General features: G+C 38.7%; 2 protein-coding genes across 5 annotated transcripts in view; one reads left to right on the forward strand and one right to left on the reverse strand.

The window, feature by feature from the left end:
* Nucleotides 1-10,707, reverse strand: part of LOC106883547 (uncharacterized) — a 195,192-nt gene extending 184,485 nt beyond the window's left edge. The window contains exons 1-3 of the mRNA XM_052965888.1: nucleotides 10,667-10,707; nucleotides 5,836-5,942; nucleotides 1,008-1,213 (exon numbers count right to left, since the gene is read on the reverse strand). Of these exons, the coding sequence (XP_052821848.1) occupies nucleotides 1,008-1,170 (163 nt within the window). The 5' untranslated portion in view covers nucleotides 1,171-1,213; nucleotides 5,836-5,942; nucleotides 10,667-10,707. The remainder of the gene's footprint in view (nucleotides 1-1,007; nucleotides 1,214-5,835; nucleotides 5,943-10,666) is intronic.
* Nucleotides 10,708-10,903: 196 nt separating this feature from the next.
* LOC106869469 (endophilin-B1) overlaps nucleotides 10,904-12,037 on the forward strand; it is a 164,395-nt gene continuing 163,261 nt past the window's right edge. For all 4 annotated transcript variants that reach the window (XM_052965627.1, XM_052965629.1, XM_052965628.1 and 1 more), the window contains exon 1: nucleotides 10,904-11,020. In XM_052965627.1, the coding sequence (XP_052821587.1) occupies nucleotides 10,943-11,020 (78 nt within the window). In that variant the 5' untranslated portion in view covers nucleotides 10,904-10,942. The remainder of the gene's footprint in view (nucleotides 11,021-12,037) is intronic.

Below are 12,037 nucleotides of genomic sequence, written 5' to 3' on the forward strand. Positions count from 1 at the left end.
CACACACACACACACACACACACACACACACACACACACACGTATGTATGTATGAGTGTATAAAGGGCTGAGCTGAGCTGAGCTTCAATATCAGATTTGGTATGGTTTAGAGGCTGAAGTATGTTAGAAAGAGAAGCCCAAGTGTTTGATATATAGGAAATACATGGCTGTTCCACATTATACAAGGATGGGTCTGAGTAGCTGGCATTCCATTCCTTCCCATGACACCATCTGAGCAACAAAGTGATGTCATTTTTGTATTCCCAGTGAACAATATACCCTGTAACTCTGTATGGTTTGGAAACCAATGGAATTATAAATCCTTTACTAGCAAAACGGATAAGGACAGTTGACAGGAAGGGTATCCAACCATAAAATGCAGCTTCAATAAGTTTTCATCCAACCCATACCAGCATGGAAAAATGAATGTAAATCAAAAACAAGCAAACATAATATGATGTAAATGAGAGAAAATTCATAATTTTGATTAGGTTCATGCTGTATAAGGTTCCAATAGATCGACAGGATGATTCATTGGTGGACCCATACATATTTCTTCTAGGTCATTATAACCTTGAAAGTATTTTAAAACAAGACTAGAAATATTTTCTTACACAGAATTAATGACCTAATGATTAGATAAGACGAACAGTTGAGATGATCAAGTCACTTAGCCACAAAACATATCCTGCTATACATCTGACTGGCGATTATTATTATTTCACGTTTTTTTTTCTCTATCTAAACTCAACATATCTATGTTTAGATTTCATCTTCAAAGTGCATTTGTTTTCTTTTTACCCCACTATTTTCTTTATTTTTTCCTATCTCATTAGTTTTCTTTTCTGTCTTATATTCTTTACCAGCCAGCCATCTAGCCAGCCAAGAGATTAATCAAATTAAATCTAATCAATACAATATAGTTATCATTTCATTAAAACCATATCTCAAATTATTCATCAGTTTAAAAAAAAAACATCTATGATACCAAATCAATTATCACATACTTTCGTTATCTTTGATGATTTGGTCTCCATTATGTGACGTTTGTGAACATTTTCCTTGTGTATTCACAGGACAGCAATATTCTATTTTATTTGCAGATTTCCAACAATAAGGATGTTGGCAAAGTGGACTGCAGCATGTTTGGCTTATGAACAAAGTATCCATGGCTGCAAGTCTTCTAATGTTTCCAAGAAATCACTGATTTATACTGAAAAGTGAAGAAGAACAAACTGATGGAAAAAGAGGGGAAAAGAAAAAGAACAACACAAACGAAAATGTTTATTGAAGGATTCCGTTGGTAACGGCAAACAAAATCAAACTATCGAATAAGCATGAAAATGCATCATTGTCGATGGCATCAACACCAACACCAATACCAACACCACTAGCTCCGCTGCTACCCCCACAACCACCGCTACTATCACCACTACCACCATCATCATTACCAATACCGCCACCACAACCACAACCAGCATCACTGTTACCATCATCATCATCATCATTTTCCTCATCATCACCACCACCACTACCACTATCGCTACTACCACCACAACAACCACCACCACCAGCACCATCATTGTTGTCATCATCATCACTATCATCATCATCTTCCTCATCATCTTCATCACCACCTCCACCACTACCATCACACTGCTACCACCACCACTACAACAACGAACACCACTACAACCACCATCACCGTTATCACAATCACTACCATCATCATCATCATTAACACTACTATCATCATCATGACTTTCACCACCACCTCTACTACTACCACCACCACCACCATCACTATATACATGTGAATGACAATGCTAATTACTGCAAAGACTTATGGATTAAAAAGGGTTTCACTTTGCATCAGCATGAGAGTCATGAAGGATTTTGCTAATTGAAGACACCAAGAATAACCTGAGACCTTTGGCATTAAGCTGTGCTTGAAAAGGAAGACCCATCAAGCCAAGAGAAATTGCAGTCATGGCAGATACTGGTGTCATGCAAACGGCATGTAAAAGCACCCATTAAAACACTTTCAGAGTGGTTGCCAAAACAGATTGGAGTCTGGTGCAACTTTCCGGCATGCCAGCCTGATCAAACCATCCAAGCCATACCAGCATAGACATGGATGTTAAATGATGATGGTAATGATGATGATGATGAAGAGGAGGAGGAGGATCATGCAATGGCCTCACGGAAGCAATGGTGAATGACCGTGACCTTTGGCATTACGCTGTGCTTGAAAAGGAAGACTCATCAAGCCAAGTAAAATTGCAGTTGCGGCAGGTACTGGCGTCATGCAAATGGCACCCGTGCCAGTGGCACGTAAAGGCACCTATTACACTCTTTGAATGGTTGGCATTAGGAAGGGGCATCCAGCTGTAGAAGCCATGCCAAAACAGAACGGAGTCTAGTGCAGCTCTCCAGTTTGCCAGCCTAGGTCAAGTCATACAACCCATGCCAGCATGGACAACGGACACGAAATGGCAATGATGATGATGATGATGATGTACCACAGTATCCCTACCACCAATTAATATCTATGTGCCAGTTGCCAGGAATGTGTTTAATATGTAAAATTGCTCCATCCAGTTTGTATTGCTCTGCTAAACTTAATGGCTATTTTAGTAACGTCGGATGTGATACAGTAGAAAGAATAAGAGTGCCTGAAGCACCATTTGAGCATGACCGATGCCAGTGCCGCCTTACTTGGCACCCATGCCGGTGGTACATAAAAATAACCATTCAAACATGGTTGATGCCAGTACCCACTGACTGGCTCCCTTACCGGTAGCATGTAAAAAGCACGTACAAAAGTGGCCAATGCAACCCTCTGACTGGCCCCCATGCCGGTGGCGTGTAAAAAGCACCATCTAAACGTGGCCGATGCCAGTACCTCCCAACTGGATCCCGTGCCGGTGGCATATAAAAAGCACTATCCGAATGTGGCTGATGCCAGTACACGCTGACTAGCCACCGTGCCGGTGGCACGTAAAATGCACCATCCGAACATGATCGATGCCAGGTCCATCTGACTGGCTCCTCTGCAGGTGGCACATAAAAAGCACCCACTACACTCTCAGAGTGGTTGGCATTAGGTAGGGCATCCAGCTGTAGAAACTCTGCCAAATCAGATTGGAGCCTGGTGTAGCCGCTGGCTCTCCAGACCTCAGTCAAACCTTCCAACCCATTCCAGCATGGAAAATGAATGTTAAACGATGATGATGATGATGATGATGGATGGTTAATGGGTCAGATGTTATACTGAAGAAGGAGCAAGAGGACCTGAAGTACCATCTGAGCATGGTCGATGCCAGTGCCACCTGACTGGCTCCTGTTCCAGTGGCACGTAAAAAGCACCTGCTACACTCTCAGAGTGGTAGGCATTAGTAAGGGCATCCAGCTGTAGAAACCTTACCAAATCAGATTGGAGCCTGATGCAGTTCTCCGGCTTGCTAGTCCTCAGTCAAACCGTCCAACCCATGCCAGCATGGAAAGCGGACGTTAAACGACGATGATGATGATGATGATAGCCCATTCCCTTTTTTTCTATCTTCAGTCGCATTGTTTACATAGACGTATTCATAAGCAAAACATTATAACTTTCAGTTTTAGCTCCAATTTCTATAGAAAATCTGTAGAGATAACTTTACAAAGTGAATTTATAGCACTGCTAACACAAGTAGGACACTGTGCTGACTTATAAGCCTTTAATATACTTGGTTGTGTACCATGGTTTCATAAAGAAATATGGTGTCCCCACCAGCAATTAATCAAGAGTAATGACTTCAGCGGTAGGATAGGTGTTTTTGTTCAATAATGTGCAATGAGAGATGATCAAACAACTGTTAGTTGAAGGCATTCAGAGATTAGTGGGGTGGAAAATGAATTTAGAAAAGTGAGATGGGAGACTTTGAATTAGAGTAAATGGAACTCCATGTTACTAATATCCAAATGAAAAATTTAAACATTTGTTGGGGTACCACAGAAATGGTAAATGGTTTACAGCACAAAAGAAATTACTTTAAACTTGTTAAAATAATATACAGAATGGTTTACATGATTGGAAATATAATTTCAAAGTGTTCATGGTGTCAAAATAAAACATGGGTTTGGCCCCCACCACTGTTTGACAACCACCATTGGTGTGTTTACATCCCCATAACTTAGCAGTTTGGAAAGAAAAAAAAGATTGATAGAGTAAGTAGCAGGCTTAGAAAAATTAAGGACTGGGGTCAACTAAAATTCTTCAAGGTGATGCCCCAGCATAGCCACAGTCCAATGATTGAAACAAGTAAAGGATAAAAGATAAAATACACACACACACATACTCTCTCTCTTTCACACACACACACACACACATACACACACACGCACACATACACAAGCACATAAGGGGGTCCTGAAAATTTCCTGGCTTTAGGTAAAAGAGAATACAGAAAAATCAGTTAATTATAATTTCATTCAAATTATCCCCCTCTTGGATTTACAGACTTATTGCAGCAGTCCTCCAGTTTTTCTAAGCCCCATAAAAGAACTCAGAAGGTTGGGCCTCCAACCAGGCCTTATGTGATATCCTTAAAGGCAGGAATTTCAGTTATGCCCAAGGGTCCTTAATACTCTCAGTGCACCTCTGAAACCTCTCACTATATTGTAACCTGAAGGAAGCAAGCTGGCAGAATTGTTAACATGCCAAGCAAAATGCTTAGCAGCATTTCGTCTGTCTTTATGTTCTGAGTCCAAATTCTACCGAGGTCAACTTTGCCTTTCATCCTTTCGGGGTCAATAAAATTAGTACCAGTTGAGCACCGGGGTAGATGTAATCAATTTACCTCCTTTCAGGAAATTAATGGCCCCCAGTTGCTGGGTCTCGCAGAGGCGATCGCAAATGATCAAGACCTTTGGTGGTTTGCTGTGCTTGAGAAGACTCATCAGGCCTAGTGAAACCATAGTCATGGACAGTGCCAACGACTCATAAAAAGACACCCATGATGGTGACACTAACTACATTCTTGGAGTAGTTGGCATTAGGAAGGGCATTCAGCAGTAGAAACCATGCCAAATCAGACCAGAGCCTGGGGCAGCCTCCTGGCTTACCAGATCTCAGTCAAATCATTCAACCCATGCCTGCATGGAAAGCAGACACTAAACGATGATGATGATAATGAGGAGGAGGAGGAGGAGGAGGAGGTAATTACCCATATGCAATTTATTGTAATTTCTCATTATTTATCATAACAAGGCGCAGGAGTGGCTGTGTGGTAAGTAGCTTGCTTACCAACCACATGGTTCCAAGTTCAGTGCCACTGCTTGGCATCTTGGGCAAGTGTCTTCTACTATAGCCTCGGGCTGACCAAAGCCTTGTGAGTGGATTTAGTAGACAGAAACTGAAAGAAGCACGTTGTATATATGTATATATATATGTGTGCGTGTGTGTGTGTGTGTGTGTGTGTCTGTATTTGTCCCCCTAGCATTGCTTGACAACCGATGCTGGTGTGTTTATGTCCCCGTCACTTAGCTGTTCGGCAAAAGAGACTGATAGAATAAGTACTAGGCTTACAAAGAATAAGTCCCAGGGTCGATTTGCTCGACTAAAGGTGGTGCTCCAGCATGGCCGCAGTCAAATAACTGAAACAAGTAAAAGAGTAAAAGAGTGTACAACATTTAGTTCAGCTTTATTTATTTTTTTTTTATTTTGCTACTCTCTGTAGTTGCACTAAACTAACAGCAATTGAATGATGCCTGTACTATCACAAAGATTGGGTTGAGGAGAGAATATTAGTGACTGGGATCAATAAGGTGAACACACAAAAAGCAGACGATTACCTACTATAGATTGGCATCCAATCCAATAGAAGATTTATCTCCCATTAGTCTGACACCACCGAAACCAGAATCCCAAGATACACACCAGCCAAGTTATATGTGGAAGTCTGCAAAAGAAATAATAATAATAATAATAATAATAATAATAATAATAATAATAATAATAATAATAATAATAATATGACAAAGGCGACAGCTGTTCCAATTGTTATTGGTGCATTTAGTTCAACACTGAGACCGTTACATAAGGGGCTGAAAGATACTGGAATTGAGATTCACAGAGTTGACCTGCATAAAAGTATAATTATGTATTCTGCAAGAATCTTAAGACAGATTCTGGAAATTTAGAGAGACCTATTGACACCAAACTCAAGACACCATCCTTGATAACTAATAGAGCATGTAATAGCATTAATAATAACAATTAATAAAACACTTCTCTGGGCCACCTTTATTGCCATTGAACACCTACTCGTGCCTTTATTTCCTCACCCACACTTATCTTAGTTCCCCTCTGCTATTGCCAAGTCACTCCTCTACCAATGCTACCTGCAAATGTCCCTACCTTTTCCCATCATACTTCCACCCTCTCATCATTCTGGCCCTTCTGATACTTTGCCTCTCCTCTACATCCTGTCACTTCTAAGGTCACTCAAGCAAATGTAAGTCCTCAAAGCTTTTAAGTACTCTCTATACTTAGGCTCTTACTCCTCACCTCTCAACTACCCATTTCAGGTCTCTCTACAGTTATTGTTCCTTCTCCTACTCCCCTCCTTTGTCTACATGTCATAGGTTACTGAGTATTCTGCTGCTGCTATAAGAAACTGCATCCGATACACTCATCGCTTTTGATCTTAACTGATTGGAAGTGTCAACATGTAAAAGTTTTTCCTTATTCCAAAAGATGAGCTACAGCAAATATTCAGCTCAATACCACAAATTTGCTTGTCAGTTGCTTGATCTTAACCAGTTGAGCATATCCCTTAGTGACCAATGATATATGCATCTCTGATCACGAGCAGACATAGTGGGGTGGGGGCATCATGGTCATCTTTTGAAAGGAGTTCTTTGGGGTTTGAATAATTCACCTCTAGAAACATGGGTGCTTCGCTCATCATCCTTAACTTTCAATTTCAGTTTGGCCATTCTCCCAGATGCTTCATTAATTTCATGTGAACATGACATCCATCACAGACCCCCCCCCCGCCCCATGCATGTTTTTAGTTCATCAACATTTGCCATTCCACTGTCCACACAGGTTAGGCATTTTCTTCCTTTGTTGATTCTTTCTTCAATTGACTGCCATTAGACCAGTTGACACACAGGGTCTGCTGGGAGCCTGACAAAATGACCATGAGTTCTCATTCTTCTCTACTGAATCTTCTCAGTCACTTTGGGTAACTCCCCATCTAACGTTTAGAACCGTTCCTAACATTCTTGTGTAGCAGCTGTCTATTTGTGTTAAAAGCTTTTTGGTGAGGGATCTTTTTAGTGGGTGATGCACTGTTTATCATGACATGAGATCACCTTTGGTGCACATATTGGTTGTGATGCATGTACCTGGTGTACCCTTAGCAGACAGGTAGTCATAATGGCTATATTGGGTTTCATATACTTCTGCTCCAGCATCACTTTGATGGCATGTGCTTCTCTCTCACTCAATAACAATGGTTTCAAATTTTGGCACAAGGCAGCAATTTCATAGGATGGTTTAAGTCAATTACATTGACCCCTGTGATCAACTGGTACTTATTTTATTGATCCTGAAAGGATGAAAGACAAAGTTGACCATAGCAGAATTTGAAATCAGAATGTAAAGATGGACAAAATGCCTGGCAGCATTTTGTCCTGTGTGCTCACAGTTCTGCCAGCTCACCAATTGGGTTTTACATCAATTCTTAGGGGTAACATAATTGTGTTTAATAAACCTAATTACTAAATACATCAGTGGTTCCCAAACTTTTTTGGGCTGCCACCCCCTTGATACCCAGGCCACATTCCTAGTGCCTCCACCCCAACTAACCATCACAAACATAGACCTCTTTCTGAAGCAAATTCAAAGCAACTGTATTTCACAAATAAAACTCAACCTAATGAACCCATTACTTTGTTGCTTTTACATGAATTGCTACCCCATTATTGCTCCACTTTTCTTCAACAACCCCTAGGAACTTTCAAATCACCCACCCAAGGGGGGTGGCAATACCGCCTACTTTGGGAACCACTGAAACCAGGCACGTGCCGTCAGTAATTACTCAGGGTAGGCAGTTGGTTACCTTTATATATGTAAAACACAAAAAAATAAGTGAAACACAGGTGCACGACTGAGTTGCAAGCAGATTTACTTCTGCCTTTATAGCGTGTACAGAAAACGTTGTTGTAGGAATGTACGCAGCACGTGTATTACAGCAGTTCTATATGTAGCTTAAATACTAAGACCGAAAAGCCCAGGTGAACTATGCCGACCTAATCTACGAAAAAATAAAATATTTTGCATTTTATGCATTGTAATCAGAGTAACCTTCATAATTTTACTGAATTAGGTGTGTATTTTGCCATAAAAGGTAAATGTTGCTATCGATCTATTTTATTCAAGGTAGGCAGTGCCTACCTTGCCTACCTAGGTGCCACGTCCCTGACTGAAACATCTTTCTTTTAATGTCAAGGTTTAACTGAAACAGCCAATGGAGTACTAATACTACAACTAAGATGGTGCTGCAGCTGTATTCATGGTTACCCAAAACTATATCCAGAAAAAGACCACCTAACAACTGATTGGCTTGGGAATTAATTAACCAATAACTTCAACCACTAGCACTTAGCCATACAGTCTCCTTCCTGTTTTTTTTTGTTGTTATTTTTTTTTACAGGTGGCTGTGTGGTAAGTAGCTTGCTTACGAACCACATGGTTCCGGGTTCAGTCCCACTGCGTGGCACCTTGGGCAAGTGTCTTCTACTATAGCCTCGGGCTGACCAAAGCCTTGTGAGTAGATTTGGTAGACGGAAACTGAAAGAAGCCCGTCGTATATATGTATATGTGTGTGTGTGTGTGTGCGTGCGTGTGTGCATATATGTTTGTGTGTCTGTGTTTGTCCCCGCCAACATCGCTTGACAACCGATGCTGGTGTGTTTATGTCCCCATAACTTAGTGGTTCGGCAAAAGAGACCGATACAATAAGTACTAGACTTACAAAGAATAAGTCCTGGGGTCGATTTGCTCGACTAAAGGTGGTGGTGCTCCAGCATGGCCACAGTCAAAATGACTGAAACAAGTAAAAGAGTGAGTAAAAGAGTATTCTGCCATGGCCCCTGTTTCTTCAAGGTATCTAGTCTCATGTCAGCTCACTTGACCTTAGACACATCCAACTCATTTGTCTCTCTCTTCTTCTCATCACCCATTTGTATCTCAATGATTTCTTGTTCCTGCATTCAGTGGTGTAGCTAAAATGTATGCTAAAATGTATGCCCAGGAGCAACCCTTTTGTTTGCCATCCTGTCCCATTAGGCCTTCAAGCCTATACAAGCTTACACAGCCAACCCAAAAGTGCCACCCCAATAAAAGCATCATCCAAGATAGACTGCCCCTTGTCACCCCATTCTCCTTAGCTTTGCTTCCATTTGCATAAACCACTATACACATTCCTCCCCATAGCATCAACCTTCTGGAATTCCATCTCATTCAGCTCATGTTTCCTAGTAGTTCAAGAAAATCAAATCTATTAAAGATTTTTAAAAAAGGGGGGAAAAAGAAAAAAAAATCTAAAATTATGGCCTTTTGATTTAACAATATAACCTCTATCTTGTTATTTTCGTTTCTCTTTTATACAGTTTAATCTGAAGAGAAGAGTAATTTCAGAGGGTTGATCTTCAATGAAATATTGAGAAAAGTGTTTAGTGCAAGGTGTAGACAAGAGGTTCTTAACCATTTTTTTCCTAGGGACCCCTTTGATCCCTGTTTTATTCTACTGATCTCCCATAGCCATTTGAAGTTTTAAGAAATCCCATTATATGTTTAGAATTAAATATTATTGAGAATTGTGAAAAACAAAATTTAACGTTTTGTGTATTGTAAAAGTGTAACCTATTCATTGCACATGATCCTTAACAACTAAATCTTATATGGATCCCAATTAAGGACCACTGGTGTAGAAAAATGAAAATACGAATTAAGAAATCCATATTTGGAGAAAAATAAATAAAAATGAAAACGAAATAGCTTAATTTTTTAATTCAAAACTAACTTGAACAAAAACAAACAGCAAAACAAAAATAGTAACAAAAAAAATGAAAGTTCGTAAATAAACAAAATGATTTCCTCCAGAAAATACTAGAATATATCTCTAAAAAAATGTTGAGGCAACTACATTACCGAGTGAAGTTGTGGAGCTGAGCGCTGGAACGTACAGATACCTTCCGACCATCATAAGAAACTTCGACGTAACAGGACGCTAACGAAGTCAAAATCGTCCACCTCCCGTCGTAGATGCAACTGTGTTTGTATAAAGAATTTCATCAAAATAAAATGATTAAAGTAGCTGTCATATTTTAGTAGAAAGTTTATTCATATATGCATTAAAAAATTCATTGAAAATTTTATTTACGATTATTTGTTTTGAAAAAAAAAAATTAAACCATCGCTGATAACTTGTTTTCATGCTGAGTTTCTCGTAGTTGGTTCTATATAAACTACCACTGTTCAGGCAATTTCCCCTCGTAATATGCCTTCATATGTCTCCCTTGTGATAAACAAAGAAACGATTATCATCATCTTCTTCATTATTATTATTATGAGTTATAAAATAAGACTCGAAAAATTATGTAAGAAACCAACCTAAGTCAGCAGACGATATAAACTACCATTTTGACGCTTGCCATAGTAACGAAAGTAGCAGCCAATAAATTCATTCTTTTATATATCAAAATCAAACAAATTATGAATTCTGAAATTTTTTATTATGTTTCTAAAATTTATTAAACATTTAAGAAATATCTTATATTATTTAATTCTACTATAATTAGGAAATAAAAATATATATAACATAAATGCATATTATTCACTGCGGTAATAACCGGAACTGGTTGTCAATTGTATAAAACTGATGCGATTATGGATTTTGATTCAGTTAACGCCAAGATGAAGAAGTTTGCTTTGTCAGCTGCTACTGCCCTGAACAGGGCTGTGCAGGTAGGTTGCTCATTTACATATTTATGATTTGGTTGTTTTTCCCATGCATATATTTGCATAGATTGTCTAACCAGTCCTCTTCTATCTCGTCCTACTGGGGTGTGTGCATGAGAAAATGATACACCCTCCCGTTTTTTTTCTTTTTTTTTTTGATTGTTGACAAAAATAACTCGCATGGGAGACGCCACTTTATTGATTCTTCATAAAAAATAAATTGACAATTTATTTTCTTATCAACCGCCACTTCGCGTAAACGGGTGGGAGTTTCCATTTAATATAATCAATTGTTTATTATATCGACATATCATGTGTTTAATTTTTGTATGGCTGTTGCACAGTTTTTTAAAGATTTTTTTTCTTCTCTTTGTATTAACTTCTCCTTTGCATTTTCTTCTTCTTAAATTGATTTCTTTCAACTCTGATTTAAATTCTAAAAAATGTTTCAATTCCAACCCCACTCTAGTTCCGCAATCTGTCTATCAGCTGATTATATGTCCTGCCATTGTGTTTAGTTTTAGGTGAAGTGTTGCTTTATTCAAGTGTTATAGAAAACCTTATTTGATATAGTTAGTTTTTATGCTTCAGATCAATTACATTTCACCAACATATATTCTGTCCTTAATTTATTTCTCTCTCTGTTGGTGTGTGTGTGTGTGTATGTAATAAATATGTTCTGTTTATGCATATATATTTTAATGTATGAGCATGTATGGGTATATACACATATATATTAGTGTGTGTGTGTGTATAAACTTTGTGGTTTTTGGTCGTTTTTGGGTGTCTTCTAGCGTGTAGAAATTGCCTGTTATAGGTAATTTCTGTTATATTTTATATTGAGTATGTTGTCTATTGACTTTTTTTTACATGCTAGGCCACTGGTAATATAACTCTGTATAGTTTTGCTACCCTTTATATATACTAAAGTATGTGTGTATAAACATATATACTTATATATATGCTGGTGAGACATGTATACTAGTTATATATATATATATATATATATATATATATATATAT

The sequence above is a fragment of the Octopus bimaculoides genome, chromosome 2 (assembly GCF_001194135.2).
Source record: "Octopus bimaculoides isolate UCB-OBI-ISO-001 chromosome 2, ASM119413v2, whole genome shotgun sequence".
NCBI classification, from domain to species: domain Eukaryota; kingdom Metazoa; phylum Mollusca; class Cephalopoda; order Octopoda; family Octopodidae; genus Octopus; species Octopus bimaculoides.